The sequence below is a fragment of the Lonchura striata genome, chromosome 1, assembly GCF_046129695.1.
Source record: "Lonchura striata isolate bLonStr1 chromosome 1, bLonStr1.mat, whole genome shotgun sequence".
NCBI classification, from domain to species: Eukaryota; Metazoa; Chordata; class Aves; order Passeriformes; family Estrildidae; genus Lonchura; species Lonchura striata.
Genome location: NC_134603.1, coordinates 94,015,732 through 94,040,428, shown reverse-complemented (window position 1 = coordinate 94,040,428; position 24,697 = coordinate 94,015,732). Strand labels below are relative to the sequence as shown.

General features: G+C 37.7%; 1 protein-coding gene across 1 annotated transcript in view; it reads right to left on the bottom strand.

Annotated features, from left to right (window-relative positions):
* LYRM4 (LYR motif containing 4) overlaps positions 1 to 24,697 on the bottom strand; it is an 85,991-nt gene that overhangs the window by 51,915 nt on the left and 9,379 nt on the right. The window contains exon 2 of the mRNA XM_021534771.3: positions 12,872 to 12,992. Within this exon, the coding sequence (XP_021390446.1) occupies positions 12,872 to 12,992 (121 nt within the window). The remainder of the gene's footprint in view (positions 1 to 12,871; positions 12,993 to 24,697) is intronic.

Below are 24,697 nucleotides of genomic sequence, written 5' to 3'. Positions count from 1 at the left end.
GCAGTGTGAAACTCTACAGTGCTCTTCAGCTTCCCGGAAGGAACTATTCCCTGAAGGAAGATTTGCAGCATAAAGTTACTCTCCTTTTAGTTGAAGATATAGGAAAGAATAGAATCACAGATGGTCTGTACTTTACCAAAGATGAAAAAGACCACAAGTTCTACTTTTACACTGTATTGATCTTACTCAAATATGAAACTGCAATTGAGGGGAAAAACTCATGTTCTTGAATCCTTAAATAATTTTGTAGCTTTCCTTTTGTGACTTCCAGAGTACCTTGAGCTCTCTAGCACCTATATTAGTCAGCATAAATGTGTGAACACAAGCCCAGATACTTGTTTTCAATCTGCTCAGCTACCCTCTGAACAAAAGTCATCCTCTCTTTTTAGCCTATGAGAATATACATTATGGATATGAATTACACTCCTTACTTTCTCAGTAGCCCGAAGTATACACTCAATGTAGGATGCTTGAGAAACAGAAGGAGGTTGAAACACAAGTTTCCTGTACCAGGCCTACTTATATTTGAAAACACATCCCACCTGATGACCTGGTAGCAACTATTTCAGTCTTCCTCCAAAGTACCGGAAAACCTGAACTAGATTTACTTACAATTCAGGTGATGATGGCATTAAATATATTTGTGGAGAACAGTGAATAAAAATAATTTTTTCTGAACTCAATTCATACAAGATTTTATGTTCTTCATGCTAATAGCCTGTGGCAAGGTTTTGGTAGAGGAGAGACTACAGGAGTAGCTTCTTTAAGAAGGTGCCAGATGCTTCCCACCGTGTCTGAACAAGCCAATGCCAGCTGGCTCTAGGAGAGACCTGCCACTGGTCAAGGTCAGCAGCAGTGGTAGTGCCTCTGGGATATTTAAGCAGGAGGAGAAAAAAAGAGAAAACTTTCATAATTACATCCAGGAGAGAGGAATAAGAATGTGTGAGATGAACAGCTCTGCAGACAGCCAGGTCAGTGTAAAAGGAAGGATAGGAAGTGCTACAGGTGCCGGAGCCAAGACTCCCTCACAGCCCGGGGTGCAGACAATGGTGACGTGGCTGTGCCCCTGCAGCCCAGGGAGGTCCATGGTGGAGCACAGATCCTCCTGCAGCCTGTGGAAGATCCCACACTGGAGCAGGTGGATGCCTGAAGGAGGCTGGGACGCCATGGGAAGCAGGCTCCTGTCAGGACCTCTGGACTGGTGGAGAGGAGCAGGTTTGCTGGCAGGATTTGTGACCTTGTGAGGAACACAAGCTGGAGCAGTCTGTTCCTGATGGACTGCACCCCATGGGAAAGACTCACACTGCAGAAGGTCATAAAAGACTGTCTCCTGCAGGAGGGGCCTCATGGTGAAGCAGGGCAAGAGTGTGAGGAGCCCCCTTTGAGGAGAAGGGAGCAGCAGAGATGATGTATGATGAACTGACTGCAGCCTGCATTTCCCAGCCTCTGCACAGAGGACATAGAGAAAATTGGGAGCAATTTTAAGCCTCAGAAGAAGTGAGGAGTAGAAATGAGCCATTTTAAATATTTATTTTCATTTTTCATTACCCTTCTCTGATTTGATTGGTAATAAATTATACTAATTTCTTCAATATGAGTCTGATTTGCCCATGACAGTAATTGGTGAGTGATTCCTCCCTGACTTATCTTAACCCATGAACCTTTCATTGTATTTTCTCTCCTCTGTCTAGCAACCACACAGGCACACTAAACTGTTTCTTACACATCTCAAGAACCTTAGTAGGTTTGAAACCAAAAGCACAAATTGAATTTGAATGCTGCTGAAAGGTCACAATTTCTTAAAGACTTGTGTTCATTCACACATTCATACACTGACCCCAGTTTAACTTTCAGACATGGATGTGAATGTCCTCTAGCTCAGAACCTGTGCAGCAGAGTCTGGGTTGATGTGGCAGACTAGCTGCAGTACAGGATGTCTGCTTTTGAACCTAAATATCACTTATTCACACAAACAACCTACTGCAAAGCCCTCTACATGCAATGTGAAGGTACTTAATCTGCCACGCTAAAGAAAGTGCCAATGGATTTCTCTCCTGAATTGCTTTACCCTTCAAAAGAGATTGATTACACACACTTGATTTAAAAATCAAATTGGATTTGGTAACTACTGTAATTTTGTTTAATAGCTGTTTCTGATCAGTCTTGTCTCATTCAAAAAAGGAGGGAGAGGTTTAATTTATGACTTATGACATTTGCAAGAAGTCAACAAAATGGCTGCCAGACTAAATTGGAATATTTAATGCTTAGTCTTTTCAAATAAAATCCAGCCTTGATGTTCCCGGTGTTCAGACTGGTTTTCACACACCTAGAAAATAGCATAATCTTCTTTCTTAACCTCTCATTAGGCAAAGTTTTTAGTTCTTATACAGTCTTGGATGTAGCTCATAAAACATGGTAAGACTGACAGAATGTGGTCAGGATCCTGCCAGCTTTCTGTCTGTGCAGATTTCCTTCTTCAGAATACTGCTCCTTGGGTTTAAAGGAGACAGGGAACAGAGCGAGGCAGATGATGGAGACATATCTTGTAAGACTTGGACTATCATGTCTTAATTCCTGCTGTAAGCATATTTTGTGAATTTGGGCAAATAATTTGTTTTCCTGTGCACCCAAGTCTTTAAACATATGCTTATAATTAAACAGAGCTACCCTCCTCTCCTTCATTTCCATCTCAGTATCTTAAGAACATTGTCAAAATGCACCATAAAAATTAGGATGCCTTGACCCCCCACAGCTCACTGCTACTTCTGCAGAGGAGCAGTAGAACTGGTAATTCTTTCTGTCCTCTGTCTTGTCTCTACACCTGAGAGAATGGAAAAAGTCCCAGCCCCAGCAATTCCCTGGGGATGACACAACAAATGTATGAGCACTGTCATAGTCACAAAATTATTAGTAATAAAACAAGCAGTTTGAAAAGACTTACTCCCCTTTTCTTCCCATAAAGCATATCCTACATGTGGTAAAGGTATGTTACTGTCAATGGGCCTGTTCTGCAGTATAATTTGACAGCATGACTTTGCATACCAATTTTTTTCTGCTCTTCCCCCATGAGTATACATACATCATTTTAAAAGCAATTTACAACATGTCAAAGTGCTTAAGGAGACTCTTAAAAATCTAATGTATGAAGTTAACCATTGGTATGATTTATTATTGAAGTTCCACAGTTATAACTTGACAATTAAGAAATATTGATAAATGTAAACACATTATTGATGTCAATTAAAAAGCACAAGATTGATTAACCTCCCAGAGGTATACTGGCATGAGCAGTTAGAGAGTAATCACTCCCACTAAGTATTCACTATGGCAAATGTGTATAGAAGTTAGACTTCTGTGAGGCAAGTAATATTTTCATTTAAAGTTAAGATAATTTGAACACAGAACCAAAGTACTAGGTCAACAACAAAATCAAGAGTATTATAAACAAAATCTGTATTAATGTGAAAGGCTACATGATTAGGTCACATAATGCTCTCATTAACCACACACTTGGGTGAAAATATGGTTAAGAATTATCAAAGCTACTGCTCAGTTATGCTCACTGAAGAAAAACTATGAATGCATTACTTAGCCACTACACTGCAATATTCATATATGCCTTGATGAGGGGCAGGACCTTATTTTTACAACATAAACAGCAGATTTTTGTTTTAAACTATGCATTTATGCATTTTCTTCTGGTGACAAAATTATAAAGGTTAGTTCAAAACTCTGCTTAGTAATGCTTCACTTCCTGCCAAGCCAACAGCCAAGGAAGGCCATTCAGGCAGCACATACCTCAGAGGGGAAACATGTACCTGGCATACCTCAGAAAGCATAACAACAGGATTCAGTCAAACTGTGATTTAACTGTGACTGGAAGAGTTTGGACTTCTTCTTTATTCTTCTTTTTACTTGCTTTCAGAATTAATGTACTGGCATAATGCCTGTCACAAAGATGAAGGGCACTGCAGTTGTAGCTCTTAATGGCCAAAAAAAACCCAGGCTCACCTCAGAAAGCCCAAAGCTAAAGACAGCAGCAATGCACCAAGTACCAAGGAGACTGCGTAAACACTAATTAAACTTCACTCTACACTCTTGTCTAGAAAAAAGCTTTCCCTGCCTAAACTTCCAAGGGCCTGATCAGATATGGTGCTATTAGAGTCTAGCAACTTTCCTCCCTAATCCTGGCCTTCATCACAACTTCATGGATCAAATGCATTTCCCTCAAATACAAGCAGCTTACTACAGAGACACTAGACAGAATCTGAATTACTGAAAAAAGACAAAATTGTAAAATAACACATCAATGATAAAGCTTATTTGCTTGAAAGAGCTTTTATGTGAAGGCCACATACATGTTTACTGTCAAAATAGAAGTAGATAGATCACTGTGAATTTACCGGGTTGCAAATTCAGTCAAATGGTATTGGTGACAGAGACCATGTTTGGTCTATGACCCACAGGGGCATTCAGTGGGTGCCCAGAAGATTACAATACATGCAGACACATCAGACACAAAGGAACATGAAGAGGGTTGTTTCTTTTTTAAGTAATTGTTTTTTTCAGAGTTTCGTAAAATGACAGTTAAGATTGGTGGATTGTATAAACAGCTTTCATTTTGACAAGCAATTTTAAAGTAAGAATGCAAGCATCACCTTTGAAACTGGAAAAGTTTTAGTGGCAACCAACAGAAGTACATAGATAGTAAGATGGGTAAATATGAATCAGTCATGAAACCATGATTCTTGGAGCAAATAAGGCAAATGGAGATCTTTGCAGACTGCCCTTATCTTGAGAATGAAGAAAAGAATAAATTCCTTAGACCTGAAAAAACCATCTGTAAAAGAAACAAATAAAAAGCATCTGATTTAGAGTGGCAGGGGAAAATTTTAAAACATATTTTCAGTGTGCTGTGGGGAGAAGCAATATTCATCTGAAAGGCCAGAAAAGAATGCAAGTTGCTTCAGGAGGAGCTAAAATGCCCCCTCTTCCCTCTGTAAGCTGGAAATGGAAAAACTCTGGAATTTTCTTCTGTAAACGGAAAAGCAGAAATTGTAATATGCTGAGATTGATGACTGAGCACAGGGTTAGGGGGGAAATGTAATTAAAAAACCCATTTTACCACAGCTATGGGACCAGGTGACTTGTCAAGACAGGAAGGGTACCAATACCAACATTGTCATCCTGAATTACAGACTGCAGTTCAAGGGCAGCAGAACACAGCCCAGGGGATCAGAGGCACCAGACAAATGTGCCAAAGCTCCTCCCAGAGGGAACTGTGCCTGCTCAGTTGCAGTGCCAATGAATCTGACAATGTCTCCTTCCAATGAGCAGTAGAAAATCAGGATGGAAAGTTTTCACACCAAGGAAAAAAGAAAAAAAAACTACAACAGATTAAAAAGCAACCAACAAACAGTGAGAGATCAAGAAATCACTGTTTCAATAACAGCACTTTTGTCTCTCTCCCTTTTTTAGAAGTCCTCAAAACAGCAATCCCTCTAATTTCCTCAAGGTCTAGCTGTACTTAAAAACTGGTTTACCCCTGAGAAGGGACTCTTACAAGAGATCAATATTCTGATGTGAATGTAAGTCACAATACATACACAAGGCTTTTACAAGGTTATACATTTCATAAATAACATGCAAGATTGCCATACTTCTCCTTTTCCTATTCAGTAAAAAAGAGAACCTCCACAAATATTCTGCTCTGCAGCAGACATCACACAGCAAGGAAGACAAGAAGTTGCTCAAAGGTTAATACACTTCAGTGCAAGAAACTCAATTTTCAAACCATCCCTCAATGGGCACCACTGCAAACCAGACTGACAGGCATCAAAGCAAGATGACACAGTCAGATTAGAAACACAGCAGAAGTCATTTGCTCTGTGATCAAAACTAAAGTACTTATTTCTACCTTCCCTCTCTTGACAGTACTTTTTATTTGTACTAAGCCACACACACATTTGCTGTTGCCTCATTTAGAAAAGCCACCTTGAAGTTTTGTTGCAACAGCCACCCCTGAGAACCATATTCATTTACACCCTGGGCTGAAACCCCTGGGCCACTAAACACAGCAAAGCAGAAAGCACAAAGGGGCAAATGGCAGAGGGACACATCTGCCTGAGATGTTTCTTTGTTTATGAAGCTTTCTTCAGCACAGAATAGTTAATGCTCCTAACCATTTCAAGGAGCTACTGACCAGCCAGGCTGATAAAACTTACTCTTTTCCATGTGGAAGTTTACACTTAGCATTTGCTTTATTGGATGTGACATATTGCCACGCCGAGTTGCTCACTAGAAAGTAAGTCCTTCTTCTGTCCTTCAGACAGCCCTCATCTGTGCAGAACATCAGGTGTTCACAGCTCTGGATGTATTATGTAACTACTATTACTATTTATGATAAGGCCCCAGCCTTACTGGATTAGCCATTAAATATATGCAACAAAAATAATGACAGTTCTTTATGACAGATAATTAAAGTATTTTAAATGCATTGGCCAACACTCAGCAGTCTTTATTTTTAGGAAAGGTTACTGCATACATCAAATGCTGTGTTTTACCCTAAGCTCTTACATCAGAAAGACAAAGCCTCATTCTACCTCTGAATTGCCTCTGCTGGCAGCCTAAAGGTTATTTTCAATGCACAGTCTACTCTGGAATTTAATATTGCAGACAGAACCTGCCACTTGTAGTTTAGTCAGCAGAATGAACAGCAGCAAATCACTTGTGAAAACACAATCTTGTTCTCCATCAGGAGAGTTAAATGAAAGCCTAAGGAGTAACACTGCTCTGGAGACTCGCGCAGGTGTAACCTGGAGAGCCATGCCACCTGAAGACCACTAAAATGTCTATTACACTTCCTGCGCCCTCAGATGCCAGAAATTAAGCTGAAATGACAGCTCTGGGCTTTTGGCATCTGTTCCAACGTTGCACATCTCCAAAGCTAGCCTACATGCCAAGATGAAAAAGGTATTTGGAAAAGCTGGTCAAAGCAGACCTCACTGCTAACAAGTTCTGTGAAGGGACAAGTTCTGATTCAGCTGTGTTTCTGTTTAAATTTACCAAACCTTTTTCAAAGTCACTCCTATGACACCTTTTTCTTTGTTCCTCCTCCTTTTCAACCCCCAAAACCTTATGAATGTTTACTGCACATAAAATATATTTACTCTCCTACTGAAATACAAAACCAGTATAGCACTGAATTTACTGTTTCCCAATTTCAATTTGAAGCTTTCTTTTGTTTCCTGAAAGACAGGTATTATCCATCCTATGTTTTACATTCCTTCACCTGCATCTTTGTCTCTTTCTAAGTCAAGAGCTCTGAATTTTAATATATGTTAAGGATTTCCATTGTTTTTTTTTTTTTTAATCATATGCCTCCTGGTAGGTTACTCTTATTAAGTATTTGAAGTTTTCAAAACACTTGTGAGATAAAGGCAACATGAACATAACAAAAGGATTTAAACTACCTCAAGGAAAAGAAAATACTTAAAAATATCACCCCAAAGAGCTTTGAAATTTTAAAAAAATTAAAATGAAAACCACTAACAAACACAGAAAATGCTCCCAGTGGCTTCTGAACCCTGAGTAAGCTGATTTGAATTCAGTTTGTGGCTTTGCCACAAGCTTCCAGCATAATTTTGGTAATTGCAGGTGAGGAACCAAACAAGCTAGAACTCATGATGTGGTAAAGCAATTAAAAACTGACTACCAGTACTGTAACATGCTAGGAGCAAGCGAAATGCAAGAGGCTTACACCAAACATTACGTTCCAGCCGCCAATTCGAGGATTTAGAAGTGTATAGGTAATTCATGGATATCGTGCAGGGGCTTGATAAAACTGTTTTAGTAAGATATTTGTCCATTGTTTGATTAAGCCATTCACTCCCACTCTTCTACTGTGAATGAAGCATTTGAAAACTCTACTGTGTCTACACTTGCTTTAAGTATAGCTAAATGACCAGAGAGGTAAGAAAAAATCTCTGGGTGTAATGTCAGCTCTATCCTGGCTGGAAAATGATGTCCAACTGTAATAAATAAAAATACATGGCACAAGTGAAAGCCCCAGCAAACTTCCAGTTCTTATCTAAGAACTGTAAGTGTACAATTCTATGGTAGAAAAATTTGTATTTTCGTAGAGAAATGGATATTTGCCATTGTGAAGATGGAAAAAAAAAGCCAGAGATAAAATTCAAAGAGTTTCTCAAGAAAAGCAGAAAAATAATAAGTGATTTTAGAACTCCCTTGCAGTGACAAGCCTGATAAGAATGAACCATATTAGAACCCCAACACAACTGTCTGCCAGCACGAAGACATGACTTGTCAATACTATACACATTGCTGAACAGTAGCGTGGTGCTGCCCCTTGTGTTCAAAGGGCTTTTCCAGCTATTCCTTGCCTCAGAACTGCTGCCAACATAATGAAACACGTTACACAGCATTTTGCAACTTTCTTACATATTCATAACATTTAGACATAAATAGCCCAAATCTAATACTAACAAGACTTTTCAAAATTAATCTTCTCCTGCAAAGGGCATCCAACCTACAGTGTTCTGCAGTATAAACACAACTTGTTCAGATACCCAGAATATTTCTTAAAGTTTGGTAAGTTCCTTCAGTCAATTCCAATGTCACAAACTCACAACTGTGTAAATTGGTACCAGTCCTCCAAATACTCAACAAAATGCTTTCAGTCCAGAAGTACATACACCATCAATTACTGATACAGGAATATTTGCTGCTCAAAGGATGACAAGTCAATTCAAACCAGGTGCAGTAAACTAGGCTAGTACTTCTACCTTTCATTTTCTATAGCAACTATAATTGAAGTTGCTTGTCTTGCTAATATTTATTAAACATGTTTTAATATTTATGTTATTTTGATTAACAGAAAGTTTCCTTATGGCTTTATAGTCATTAATTCATAATAATATGAGTGCTATATTAGTACACTGATACAGTTTTATTTCCACTTCCATTCAAGTGTTATTCAAATTCACAATTTTGCCAAGATAAGATACTGCTAATGAACATCTCAAGAAGGCACAGTACTTGGCTATACACAGCTGCACTGGCAACTTGGCTTGCTAAAAAATAAAAGATCTACAAGAACTGTTCTTATTTTGCAAAAGTTTCAGCACAAGAACAAATCAATAATTTTGACTATGGAAAAACATAAGAATATGAGACCAAAACTGCACACTAAGTATGATGTGGGCTTTTATCAAGGCGTAGTCATGTAGCATTTCATTAAGAGAAATGGAGCTAAAGTTACTACAAGCAATGGATATTTCAAGTATTAGAATGTACTTTACAACATGCCGCAAACATGAAAAATGTTGCAAGTACTCAGTATTAATCATTATCAGTGGAACCTTTCTAACTGACGTTTCATGCATCAACACCACATTCCTTTATTCTACACATCTGAAGGAAACAGTAAGAGAGGTCAAGTCTAAGGAAAAACAATTCAAGATTTAGAAGAGAAGTTTATCTGTTCCCATAAAAAACACAGACCACCAGCCAGCTGTAAAGGAGGCAGATCCACAAGTCCTGACTGTCTGAGTGCTCATAGTGCCATCTCTTATCTTCCTGACCAAGGTTTGTGCAAACCAGGATTCTCATCAGTTTGGATTATTTAAAGAGAACAACAAAGCTGTGAAATATTAAAACCCTTTTATTGAAAAGTACTGCAGGTGTGTGATGTTAAAACCAGTAAAATTGATGACAAAGGCTCAGACTTGCCCAAGAAAAACAGAATGATCCTTCTTCACTGGACACCAAGATGACTGGCAGTTTCTAGCTACAATACAAAACTGAGGAGAAAGCACTACAGAGGAATATGGAAGAACGAGACATCCTATAAATAAAAACAAGGCTCTGATTAATCAGAGCACACATGTCTACTATAGCTTTTGAACTTCACTGTTATGTTTTCAGTTCAAAACCCGACAGACAGAATGGCATAAAGAAAACTCCAAAACACTCAATATTAGCTAATCTTCAAAGTGGCTTTCATAAATCTTAAATTTCAGCAAATTCCCCTACCACTAACATACTAACATTACTAATAGCAATAGAAACTCACAAATGAAATCATATTAGCATAGCTGGGGAACGGCTGTTATGACAATCCTTCAACACCTTCAAGACTTCACCTCAAAACTTTTTAAAACTTTCTTCTTCCACTTATTTGTGATAATGCATTTCTCACAACATCCTTCTCTACAGGAAAGACATCACAAAATTTTACTGTTTGCACAGTAAACACACATGCACAAAAATCTTTGCCAACAGTGTTGAAAATGAGTTGTTCCTTCCATCAGCCAGACTATTATAAAATCAAAACCAATAATAAGCACAGGAGGATTAAGCTGGAGATTAATGTTCCTCCATGCTTTTCAGCATTATAAAGCTACTTTTATAACACTCCAGCAAATTGTACAGTGACTGACATGAACAAAATGACAGTAATCTGTCACTACTTCACATTTCCCATTAGGCTGATTCAAACAGTTATTTATGAACCTTACACTTCAATGGTCACTTTGATGACTAAACCATAAATTAGAATGTAAAGTGAATATAAATTTGATTTTAGAATAACAACAAATTGTCAGCAAAGAGGGATATTATTTAATTTCTACTGACATACTAGAAAAAAGTCAGCAATACCAAGATGAACCATATAATAATAAACCCTAAGCTTAGCAAAAAATTGTATGTTAGATCTCATGTTTGCTTCAGTGCTTCTGCATTTAAAAATAAAAGCATTTTATATTATGCTTGGTTAGTTTTAAATATAAAGTCTTAATAATGTCAGATGACGTCATTACTTAGGTCTTCAATTAAATAGAGAGGGAGAATGAACTTTTTTGACAGAGCATGTTGAAATTTGACAGCAAGTAAATATTAACATGAATTTATATGCTCAGGTTTTTAATAGTCCTGATGAAAAGCTTTTAAAACAGTGTTGCTATTTTTACAACATTTATCTCTTGCTTTACAGATGGGACTGAGACAACATTGAAACATAACAGAAATTCTGCAAAGCACAACAGTTTGCAATTTTTTAGGGATAAAAAGTCTTTAATATCCAAACAATCAACTCTTGCAGGGATGCATGTCAAAAAATTATCTTGATAAAATAATTTTCTTCTATCTGATTATTTTTTGTTAAAAAGTTCCATTGGCTATTATGTTACTGTATAATAACATTTATTATCCATTACTCTTGAAAACATGTAAGATAAACCCTTCCCAAAGTGAATGCAACGTGCTTGTACTTTCTCTGGAAAATGTCTAAAGTGCAACATTACAGAGATATTTCAACATAAGTTTCACCATCTTAGCAGTGTTAAAAATGGAAAGTTGTGTCAGTGTCTTTAATATTCCTTCTTTTCAAGAATTTTTCTCCTGAAGTTCTAGTGATCCGATTTAAAACCAACTTCAGCAATTTGGCTTTTAATGTTGGAGATGGCCCTCAAATAGCTGATGTTTGAAACAAACATGCAAAACCCTTCCGGGTGAGGCATTCTGAATTATTCTGGCAAGTCCCACTGATATAGTAATAAATGCATAACAGAAAGATGCTGACTGATGCTAAGGGACAATCTTTAGGCTAAAAGAAAACTTCAAAAAAGGTGCAACCCTTACCCTACTCAAAAGTCCAGCCTGTCAAGAGTCTGTTTCAGAGAAATAATATAGGTTTTTTTAGGATTTACAGAAACAAGGTAATCTGGTTTTACGCAGGACTTAGAGAGGAAAGAGATGTTTTATTTTAGAATCTGTCCCAGACCTATTAGGATTCACACCAGTAGAATCATGTTTTGCTGAGAAAAAAAGTTGCAAAGTTTTTATTTAGCAAGACTTTATCTTAAGCAAGAATTAGAAGAGCTGAAAATGCCAATTATCACCTACAGATCTGAGAAAAAAACACCCCAACATTCAAATGTAATTATACTGGAACAATCCAATCCAAGTTGCTTTTTTGAAAAAACAAATAAAAACATAGCAGTGTTTGGGTTAAAAAAAAGATGGCAAAACTATGGTAGCACAAAAAAACACCTGTTCCTGGGAGATGAAAAAAAAAAAAAAATAAACTTGCATTGAAGCATCCATACTTAATTGTCAAATCAAAGGGTCCAGCTCCCTACTAAAATAAGAACCTGTCCAACTGACCTGCTGGTTGTTTAAAGAGCCATATTAAAGCAAACCATGGAGGAGTAGGTGCACATGTTCATTCAGTGTTTAATAAAAGTACTATTGAGCTCTGACTGGTGTCAGCAAGCAGATTTTGCAAGGAGGAGCAGCTTAAGCACTGCAAGTTCTCACAGAGAGGTCAGGCATAGAAACTTGCTTTCTTCCAGTTTTTAGTGGTCACTTTAGATAGACAGTAGGTATGAATGAGAAGTTAAAAAAGCATCTGAAGTTCAACCAAGTCTACTTCATTTCTTAGTAACATGGTACCTAGTGGAAGGAACAGAGATGCTATAAATGCTACTCAGACAAGGCTGAAGAAAAATATTGCCAGTGACTCAAGTTTTCCAAAGAACCTATAACCCTGTTTGGACACATTTAGCCAACATTTACTTAATCCACTTCAGGATTTTCTTGTTCTGTTACTATTCTAACACTGTATTTGGAGATGGGAAAAAACAAACACAGAAGAAAGTGAGACTATTTGGAGTGGGTGTCAAAGCCACCCCTCTGAACCTATGATGAAAAGACGAACAAATTCAGACAAAAACTGATGTTCATCTAGAGATGTTTTGAGCAAGGAAATATTTTTTTCCATCTCTAGTGGCATAAGACAGTTAAATGATTAGTGAACAACTCCCATAAAAAATTAGAGAAATTAACATACCTGCCGTTGAATAACCGCTAGGTTTGCTTTGGCTTTATTCAGTAGTTCTTCTATTTTTTCAGAATCTGCTATGTTCTTGTTTTCTCTAAAGGCATCTCTTATCCTTCTGATGGCATATGTTCTAAACACAAACAATAGGAGGATATGTATTCATAGATGTGCCATGATTTATGTCATTTCAACATTCTTTAAAACATGCTGATACAAAGAATAAAATGTACACCTCCAATATATATATATATATTTTTTTTTTTTGCTCAGTTTTAGACATATATCATTTTACTCACAGTTTTGTCTTGCCTGAGTTGAACTAGTGACCAGATCCTGTAATTTCAAAAAAAGTGGTTCTATTGGATGTTACTGTAGAAAAATGTCGTATTTCAAGTATCAGTCCAGTCCTAACTGCTTGTTTGTGCTGATGCCATACTTTTGGATACCCAGCACAGAATACTGCAAAACTCAAAAATATCACAAAAAGGCTAAGGACCAGAAAACAATTCCCCAGATTATTTTGAATTAGTGTGACTATTCTTAACCTGCATATCCTAAAGGTCATTGTCACAATATACATTTCTATTAAATGCAGTGCTGTAATCGAGTAGTCAACAAAGGTAGATTGATGGACCAATTGACACAAAAAGAGCTCCTTCTCTGTCACCCTTTTCCTCTCCTGATAAGGTGTATTTCACCCCTCAGTCCAACACCTTCTCATCCATTTCCCCACTAAGAAGCAATAACAGAACATGATTTCTGCAAGCTGGAAGAAGTTACGATCTCTGCTTCCAGAGAAGAAGGTCCAAAGCTGTAGCATTCCCCAAATCCTGCCCTTTCTTTCCAAACACAGTAAAGAACTTTCACACAGTCTGTAGTGTACTGTCATACTGCCTTCCCTCCCCCACCAAGTCAGGGCCAATTTCCAGACGAAAATAAAATTTTCAGACAGAGCAGTGGAAACTTCCATTACATGGGTCCTTGAGAAGAACTGGAGAAATGCAGTAAACTGATCTTGCTCATCTGTCTTCCTTGTGTTCCTCTGTACCACCATATCACATCAGTATCACTTTTGCTACAGAAAGTAAAACCCTATGTGTGGCACTGGAAGGAAACAAAAGGCTGCAAAAATCTCCCCCCCAATTAGTTTAATATTTCAACAACACTTTCCAGTCTTGTATAAAAGTGGAACACAAGGGACAAAATTGTCTGAAATGCTATCACAGAAAATCCAAGGACAAGACTGAAAAATAAAATCATTTGAAGGAGGAGACTGAGGAGAGAGGAAGAAGAGAAAAGATGACTAGCCAGCAACACTCCATTCCATTAGATGGTGCTATCCAGCTCCCAATGCAGCTTTCACCAGCCAAGCAGCATATTTTGTCTCTGAGCTCATAAATAATGCATTTCAATCCTAAGAATCAGGATGGCTGTGGAGTGCCACTCTGCCACCGCACTCTGGCAGATGGTGCGTGCTTTTAATTAGGGCCTGCTCACCTCTAATGTGACACTGGGGTGCGTGAGGGAGCGAGCCAGTGTGTGTTTGGATCTGTGAAGTTAATAGAATGTATTAAATATGGAAGCTCAATCTCATCTGCAGCTGTTGTCCTAGCAAGACATGAAGGGGAAGCTGATTATTTCTTCTAGAAAAGAAACAACCCCAAATCATTAATATATAGTGTAATTCTGTTGCTTGATAATGGAGAGATTTCAAATCTCCCCATACACATATGTAGGGCTAAACTGTGCAAAACATGTAATATTTTTTGAAAGAAAGGACAGGTTTCCAAGAGAAACAACAACAAACATATATATATTTAGCTTAAAAGAAAAAACAACAACAGCATGTGTCTATTAGTGGGTACAAGTCTTTCTGTTGTTGGCTAGGGGAATATGTACAAATCACGAACAGGACGGGATTGCTGAGGAACACATCTCGAGCTGTTTATTTTTTAGCATCAATCTCATTACATGGTTATGACAATGGGAAGATGCCAGCAGCTCACATCTTAGGCAGCAGACAAAGAACTTAATGTTACAACTTGCTTTAAAAGCTTTTTGACTAATCACACAAAGCAAAAGCATATTGACAGTAATTTTATCCGACTGATATAAGCACACATACCTTTGGTTAAAACAATGCTCGCTTATTTTTAATACAATACCTGCTTGTAAGCCTTAAGATACAATGCACAGAGCTCCATTATTAAGCTAATATCTTACTAGATACACTTTTCTATAACTTAGGGAGTTATTCTAGCCAAGTGTTAATACACTGACTATTGTTCTATTTGTCCTTACTTTCTACTTGAATACTTTCTACTTTTTTCTGCTGACAAATCTTATGTCTACTGCTTAGCTTTAATTACTGTTCAGAGCTAAAATGCAATATAAATGAATAAATGCTATCTACATAAAAAAGATAGATGGGACAAAACCAAATTCTTGTTCAGTAGAACACCTACAGACTGGAGGTAGTTTTTTGTTTTGTTTTGTACATATGATGTCTTAATTGTTCAATTTTCTCTTTTTTCTTCTAATTACACCCAACAATTGTTGAGAAAGAAAAGATATGTACATAGAAAACAGACCAATTTTTACCTATAATCACAAAGTTGCACTATTACCTTTTATTTTTTTTACCTTCTAATTTTTTAAACTTCATGAGTTGTAAGATCCAAAGGAAGTTACTTTACACAGGCTTTAACACAATCTTAATTCTACAGCTAAATCCATATATCTCTAAACACACTTCAAAGACTAGCTCTATAGCCTTGCACTACTCTTTACCAAAGTTACACTATTTCATGTATCACTTCAAACAAGGATGGGCTCAATTCAAAGCTCAAAGCCACTACTATGATAACTGTAAAATATCCTTTCTTCCCCATTGAGAAGTGTCAGAGAAATATTTTAGCAATATTCAAATTCTCTAAAATTATGTAAAAAGTGTTAAGATATAAACAAACTGGAAGACTTCTTTTTTGTTTGTTTTCCTATGTGTGCATGTTTTTTTTCTTTTTATATGAAACAACAGTTGTGAACAGTATCAATTCAGCACCTCAACACTCTATATTTTAACAGTTTTTGAACTGAGAATGAATTAAAAGCTAAAACTACCATAAGAAATGCAATATTGCTTCAACTCTGTGAAAAACTAAGCCCTTCTGAAAGTACAGTAGTGTGTGTAAGCAACACGTTTGAGAATAATCTGTTCATTCAGACATATATCTGTTGGGGTTTCTTTACAGAGCACTGCTCCAGAGATCGTCTGGCTGATGAACAGACTAGTCTGCTGATCAGCTGCTCTAAATGGAGTGTATTTTCAGTTCAATGAGTATAACACACCAAACCCAAACCTGTGACATTTGAAGGCACACCTAGAAATGCCAGTAGCAGCGAATATGTGGTTGCCTTCATAGAACTTTATATTATTCTAAAAGAAGCACTATCTACATACAGTGTAAGAGCTGAAAAGAAGACTGGCAAGTGAAGTGATGGCTGTACCTTATGGATGATTATTTAAACAAATGGGCACAAAGGAACTGCAACAAGTTTAAGCCAATGTGAAGAGGAACCATTGCAATTCCACAACCCTGGCAGACACAAACCCTCCCTCTGCCCCCTTTAGACCAGCACAGTCAGTCTGATATTCGGCCTCAGATGAGCCAGTTCTGTCAACTTCGGAAATTGACAGAAGGCCAACCTATTACAAGAGTTAACTTCATTTTAGTTGTTTTGGGCTCTTTTTGAAGATTAGTGAGCTTCATCAGCTCTCCATGGAATTGGATAAGCAACATTACTGAGGAGGGGGTAATACAGCAGTACTGATTTTGATGGATAGAGTTGATCCCATTAGAAAGGCCAAGCAAGTGACACAAACAAAGGGGACCTTTCAGTGAGAAGGTACCAAGCTAACTCTCCAGAGAAACAGAATAATAAAGCAGTTTTGGATACAGTACAGCTCCTATGGACTGTGGGAAAAACCTAGTTCCTAATGCAGTAGTATTCACTAGGAAACATAATTTAAATTAAGTCTTAAAGTACATTTCACAATTAATTATTTTTCTCACCTATTTTTTGAAAACAGATATTGAAAAATGGCTGAAAGACGCAACAAGGCATTTTGATTTTATCATCCAAGTGTGCTGAAATTTGAATAAAAAACACCTTTGACTTTATCTTCTGCAAAGACTTCTCCAGTGACTAGTGACAGCAGGATCCAAGCAAGAGTGTACAGTTGTTATATTCACTCAGCACTCTCATACATATGCACACTCAAAACATCTCTTGTGATTCCTACTTAACATGCATCTGTCACACAATTAATTCCCAATTAAATCAAAATAATGTCCTCGATGGGCAGTAGACTTGGTGTGACGGCTGCAGACCAAAGCCACTGCAGGTGGATGGTGACACAAGGCAACAGATGCACATCAGCAGAAAGCAGGAGGGGTTGGGTGTTAACACGAGAAGAAGGCCAGGGCCAGAGCATCACCACAGACTCTTAAGGCACTGGGCATTGCCTGCTAATGTTATGAGATTACAGTGCTGCCAAATAATAGTAAAATCTAAAGAGAAAGCAGTCTTTGGCCCAATAATCTCTTTTCTTCCCTGAAGCACAATCAAAAGCCTAGTGTATCCTCATGAAAATTAAGTCTACAAGAAGCAAAGTCTGAAACAACAACTATTAATGAAAAGTGAAATCACAAGCCAGGTACTTCAGAAAATAATAACTGCTTGGGGACTTATATATTTTATTTCAAAATAAATAAAGTTTATATATGTCACACCTGACCAAAAAAAAAAAAAAATCTTTATACTCTGCTAAATGAAAAGAAGCTGAAACATCACACAAACATACTTGCTTAAGTACACAGTTCCGAGCTTTCAAAATAAACCTGGCCAAGCAATGTTTTTCTCACCACCACTTTGCATTCACCAGTATCACAACACGCTAAAGGTTTAAGTCATCTTTCCAAGACATCTTTACAAACATGTTGACATCTTGGCGTTGTGCTTGTCAGCAAGTGCAATGTATTAATAGATCACATCATAGTCAAAGGCATCACACTGCGGAACACAATGGCTATTACAAGTTGCTGGCCATTGAGCATGCACATGAACACAGAAGACAGACAGCTGTGGTACACAATCTGTGCAAGCAAAACACAAGGGAAGGGGCCACCAGGTTAGAATATTCATATTCAAGGCTTTCAAAAAAGGTCTAGAGGAAAATGCATTTTTTCTTATTAGCTTCAGTTATATTCAATAAATTAAGGCAAGCGAGAAGTAGCCAAGTTCTAGGGAGCCCACAAGGGTTAATAGCTCTGGAATTAAGTATATGATGCTTTTATTTAAGAGCACAATGTATAAAAGTGAGATGTTAATTCATAATACAGTAGCATTACATCAAGTGAGGGACCCATTCCATAAAAGGTCTGCTTGCTTTAACTGAACTATATTTTCTTACCACTGCTGCCTTCCAACTAACATCTATTAACTTATGGTAGCAACAGGATGAATTTTCAGAATTTCACATTTTTACTAGCAAAATGTGCACTAGATGAGATCTGCCCAACTAAATTTTCAGCATTGCATTTTATTTAAGAGAAAGTTTTTTAATCATCTGCAGAAAAATAATTTTAGCTCACAGTAAAGTTTTATCAGCATTAGTGAAGACATCTTCATGTACAGTATTACTTCTGAGGGAATGCTTATTTAGATGTATATATGTGTACTTGTGTATTTCTGTATATATGTGTATGTATGTATTTACAATATTTTTCCCTCTATAAATGTGTCATTAAAAGACACCAATTAAGGTGAAACAAAACCTGCATGTAATTACCATCTAACATGAAAAAAAAAACCTTACCCACAGTTGTGTGCTTGAGACTGAGAGGTAAATACCTCCGAGGGAAGTAGTTGTGACTGGTCTAATTAAACCCAAGACCAACAGAGGGATGTGAACACAACATTTTATCAACAAGTTGTCCCTCAAACTCCATCACTAGTCACACTTTCAGCACTGACACTTCAAGTTACAGCACAACAACAACAACTACATCTGCCTGTTTTCTAAAATTCAAAGCAAAGCCTATTCTTGCAACCAGGACTTCTTTGGGGGAGTCAGGGTGGTGGCTGCATGCTGGGAAAGGAGGAAAGAAGAGTAAAGAAGAATACAGATTAGACTACTGGTAAACTGATAAAAAAGAGTATTATTTCCTTGAATTTTCTAACGAAGCACAGTCACTAGACAGTCTTCACAAAAAGCCTACAGAAATAAACCTACCAGTCACTACTTGGTTTTTCTGCTAACGTATAAAACCTGAATTCCAATGCAATTGCTAAGAAATATGTCTGGAATAGAACAGCACTAGAGATAATTTATGATAGAGGACTTACCCAAAAGAACAGAGAATAGGAATAAAGACTGATGAACATTAGAAAATAATATTTGAGAGAGGGTGACTGTAACCGCATGCATATAATACATGCAGTATGATCAGATACAAGCATTTGGAGCTTATTTCTAAAGCAAACATTGCTATTTTGCATCCCAGACATCAAAATGTCTAATAAAAACTTGAACCTTTTCCATAAGTTTCCTTAAATTTTTTTTTTCAGCCTAAACTCAAAAATGTTTTCAGAAAAGGAGAGCTTCTTTTTTATGACTATATCTTTTCATCAGTTTGTGACTGTACCCATTTCAAAGCAGAGAGCATGGATGATCACCTGATCAACAGGATCACAGAATCATTCACATTGGAAATGATTCTAGGAGTTCGCTAGTTCCACCTCCTGCTGAAAGGAGGTTCAGTGTTGGTGTCACATCAGATTAATCACAGCTTTGTCCTGTCAAGTCTTGAAAAGACGACGTTGACCAGACCACCTTGCTCTGAAAACAAGCTCAATTGCTTGATTGTCCTTGTAGTGAAAAAACCTTTCCTCAGAATCAGTCTGAAGAGCCTCTCTTCCTGCACTTTACATCTGCTATCAGTTTTTCTCCTACCAGGCCCCTCTGGATACCTTGAGGTACTGGCTGCTTTCAGGGTCCCTCAATGTTGTTTCTTCCCCAGGCTCCCTCAGCCTTTGCTCACAGGACAAGTGCTTCAGCCCCCTTGGTAGCTCCTGCTGAGCTGCCTACAGGTTTGTCTGTGCCTTTCCTGCTGGGGGACTGAGGAGGGCAAGACTGGATGCAGAAGCCCAGATGTGATCTCCCGCCTGTCAATCTGCTGGCTGAGCAACTCTTGATACATCTCAAGATACTCTTGGCCTTCCTTGCTACTAGGGCACACAGCTCTGTTCCCAAAGACTTTCTTCTTTCCAGAACACTATCAGTTCTATTCATAGTTAACTATGATTATTTTTGCAGTTCATTGAAACATACATTTTTATGGCTATATTTCTAAAATAAAAACAGTTATTGGCTTAATTCTAAGTGTAAGGAATCTCTGCAGAAGGGAGTGCTTTTCAGAAGGTCAGGGTTAAAAGAAAAAAGTAAAGATGTCCAAACGAAAGCATTATTTTAATCTTAATTGGAGTTCCAATTTAAATGTTATATCGCAGAAGAGGCTAAAAAAGAGGGTTATCAGTGAAGGACCCAACTGCACAAGTTGTTCAGTTAACGAGGCACCAGGCAAAGAACTATAACCTGAATTTGCAACAGATGAAAAGGGTCCTGACGGCCTGAAGTGAGTAATAGCTCTCTGCTGAGCTTTCACTGCCAAGCCCTTGCCAGCTGCTCTACAACCAGGACACTGGGGTAGCTCAGCAGCCCAATTACCAGGCAGGGAATGCCTTGAAATGAAGTTCTAAACCTGACAAGGTTGTTTTCCCTTCTTCCTTTTGAGAGAGATATATACTACTCCATTTGCTGTGCTGCTGTTTCAGAACAGTTCATCAAAAAGGCCTGATGTGTATATCCACTACAGTATTTTTCTGGAAAGATTAGATTTAATCCAATGCTGTGACCAACATTTCTCTTTCCAGCATGGCTAGAGATTCTCCCTGCACTGGTATAGCCTCGCCTTGAATATCGTGTGCAGTTTTAGTCACCACAAGATAAGAAAGTTATTAAGCTACAAAGATGGTGAAGGGCCTTGAGGAGAAGCCATATGAGGAGTGTCTGAGGTCACTTGGTGTGTTCAGCCTGGAGAAGAGGAGACTGAGGGGAGACCTCATTGCAGTTACAGCTTCCTCAAGAGGGGAACAGGAGGGGCAGGCACCGATCTCTTCCCTGTGGTGACCAGTGACAGGACCCAAGGGAATGGCCTGGAGTTGTCAGGGAAGATTTCATTGGATATTAGAAAAATGTTTTTCCCCTAGAGGGTGGTTGGGCACTGTGGCAGCACATTTCTCTCTCTCTCAGGATTTTTCATAGAGGTGCACAGAGAGAAAGAAAGAGAAAACAATTTCTATTTCTTCTCCTTGTTTTTCTCATGTGGACTGTGTTTGGAAAATTGTTTACCTGGGGTGATTGCTTGATTGGATTCTGGTAAGGATTATTTGAGCCTGATGGCCAATCCAGTCTACCTGTGTCTGGACTCTCAAGAGGGTCACAAGTTGTGTGAGTTAGAGATGATAGAACAAGTAAGTTTGTAGTTTTTAGTATCTTCCTTTAAATAGTATATTAATGTGTTTTAGCATAGTTATAATAAAGAAATCATTCAGCCTTCTGAATTGAGCCAGACATCCTCATCTCTTCCTATTGGGTTTGCCTGCATTTACAATAGGGCACTAGAACAGGCTCCCCAGGGCAGTGGTCACAGCACCAAGCCCAAAAGAACTCAAGAAGGGTTTGGACAATGCTCTTCAGCACGTGGTGTGTCTTAGGGATGGTCCTGTGCAGAGCCAGTAGATGGACTCCATGATCCCTGTGTGCCCCTGCCAATTCTCCAGATTCCGTGACCCTGTGACTTGGGTACCCTGAAGAGGGCTAAACACAATGCACCTCTTGGTGATTTCATTTAGGGAAGCACTGGGTGCTAATCAGCCTTTCTGGATGCAAGTATTTCACATCTGACAGTGGAAGATTATTTGCCTTTGATGAAGCAATAGTTGCTAAGGTTATTTTAATTAAGATGCAGGACATAAAGCCTTGGGATATTCTAACTACTTGGACTGCAGTATGGTTAGTCTGGATGATAAGATTTTGATAGGACATTTTGAAGCACAACATTATTTCTGAAAGTAAATACCTAGTTACAGGACACATATTATTATTTTAATATGGAAATTACGCCAGTTCCTTAGAAGAGGAAAGGGATCAAGTATCAGATATATGTTAACAGTAAACAGTTTTAAAATAAATGAGATATTTTGACTTAACAAAAGACTTAGAGAAATAGTTCTCTGAAGGTCACCTGAGGTAAAGGTTTGTTGGTCCTTTTGACAGACTAGTAATTTTCAGTATACTGAAGAGACTCCTAATAAAGTTTTACTTTGCAAAAGTGATCTTTGTATTCTAGCAATAAAGACTGTTAATTTTACCCCTTGATTTTTGCTCAAGAAAACATGAGATTTCTGAGACAGCGGATGTAAACATCATAGGTCCAAATGGAAGAAATTGTATGTGAATTAGATAGGATCCAGTTATCTCATGACAAAGGCAACGATAAACCATAAATACATTTAATTAAACAATCCACATGAAGTAACATACCACCTGCTCTGTTTATAGACAACACACCAAAAGTTACAGGATTTCGAATATTGAAGTTGCTATCCAAAATTTATTCTCTCATCCATTTCTGTCAGCTTTACAGCTTATCAAAAAATCTTTATTCCTTATAACTCAGTCAGTAATGACAAATATCCCCCACTGGACTTCCTACCACCATTTGGCTCAATGACCTTCCCTCATTTATAGGAAAGTACTGCATGCTTAGTTTAACAAATTTACAACATCAATTTTGACAACAATGGTGGATATTTGAAATAACTTAGTAGCACATAAAATTCTAATATATGCAAAGCCTGTTAGTCAAATCTATAGCCTAAAAAAGTCAATTTGGAATTTGCAATAAAATCAGCATCCTACTTTGTGTATACAACAGAGTGATGAATATTGTTTTCAGACATTTTGGAATGTAAATATATGCCTTTGGACAATGCATGTAATGTTTCAGGAAGCTCAGATCCAGACTATTATAATTATTACCAAAGGCTCAGAAAAAGAGAAATGCAGGTTAATTTGTACATGCCTTAAGGTAGAGAAAGTCAAATGAACTAGATATTTCCTTCTGTATCCCTTTTATTTAATTAGCTACAGGATATGGAAGTTTTCATATACTTTAAGGATGATTACATCAGGACTAAAGAAAAAGAGGCTAAAATCTCCATCCTGAGTTGGACAGTAACCCAGAAATACAAAGGAAACAAACTCTGGGTGTCACTTCATCCTCCACAGGAAACCAGATGCAGCTTCTCACACGAAGAAAGAGCAGAAGGACCCACAGTGAACGGAGTCAAGGATTGAAGGAAAAAGAATATTCTGCTCGGTAAAGCTGAATGACTGATGCACCAACACGCAGTGAAACAGATTTGAGGTTTTCAGGTAGGCACAGCTGATCTTCATTCCCATAAATAATGCGGCACCCCAGTGCACCAGGCATAATGTGCCACAGCTGCCCACCCCGACTTTCTGCACTCCACAACTCTCACCTCCCAGGTGCTACCAGCACAAGGGAGCACTTTAAAAAGCCACACCCTTGGCAGACAAGTTATGGAAAAATATGTCAAAAGCTCTTTATCTTTGGGGCATGATGGTGATCAGATAAGACATACCCAATGCCTCCACTAGCTCCAGTAAAGTAAATACAGCTTCTCAGAACCCATAGATCCTATGTATTTCTCTGAAGTTCAAAAATAAAACATGAATGAAAGCAATACTAAAACCTACGTGAAGTAACACAACATTGTTCAAAGCTACTTCACATTAAAGAAAGAAAAAAAAAAGGTTTACATGCTTTTCCCTACTATTTTTCCTATAGTTGCTCTAAAAAAAACCCCTAGAATAGATTAACTATCTGCCAAACACAAAGCAAAGAGCAGCTACTAGCCAAAATGTTTATTTTGGGCTATGTATGAGCTCCACCTCTAAAACAGTGCTGCATACACTCCTATTGTCCAAACTGTAGATCCCAGCATTTGATGCAATACTTTGATCTGACAAGATAAACTTTAATATCAGATAGAAAAATGAGATAAAATTTAAAACTCAAGGTATTCTAGTCCAGTGAACAGAAGTCATTCAATAAACCTGTTGACAGATATTTTGTGCACTTAAACAGTTTAACTACTATAACAGAAAAGGAGATCAGAAGCATTTAGGAAGACAAAAAGAGCAGTCAATTTTTCTTTTAAAGAAGAGAAGCATTGACAAACACCTTTTAATCTAGGAAAGCCCAAGTATGTTAAATATACACATTAAAATTTAAAGGTGAACCTACGCTAAGGTCAGTAATTTTTAAAGTGTCTTGCAGTCAACATCTTAACACTCTCTCGAGGAGTCTTACACTATGCATGAAAAAGGATTATCATATTATATTTCTATATCTCTACACGTTCTATTTAATAATACTAGGTTCAGATTCGTACATTTAAGTATTAAAAAAATATTCTGCATTTCAAGCCAAAAATGAGCTACAAAAACTCCCAAATACTCAATAGCTAATTAAAAGTTACAGAAAAATAGTCACTTTCTGTCCTCTGTCTGCAAGCAAGGAAAAAGAAAACATAAACACCAGTTTCTTTTCCTCCCATAAGCACATGGCTGCTGGCTGCAAGAATTTCTTCTCAGATAACATTTATTCTAAATGTAGAAGTAAC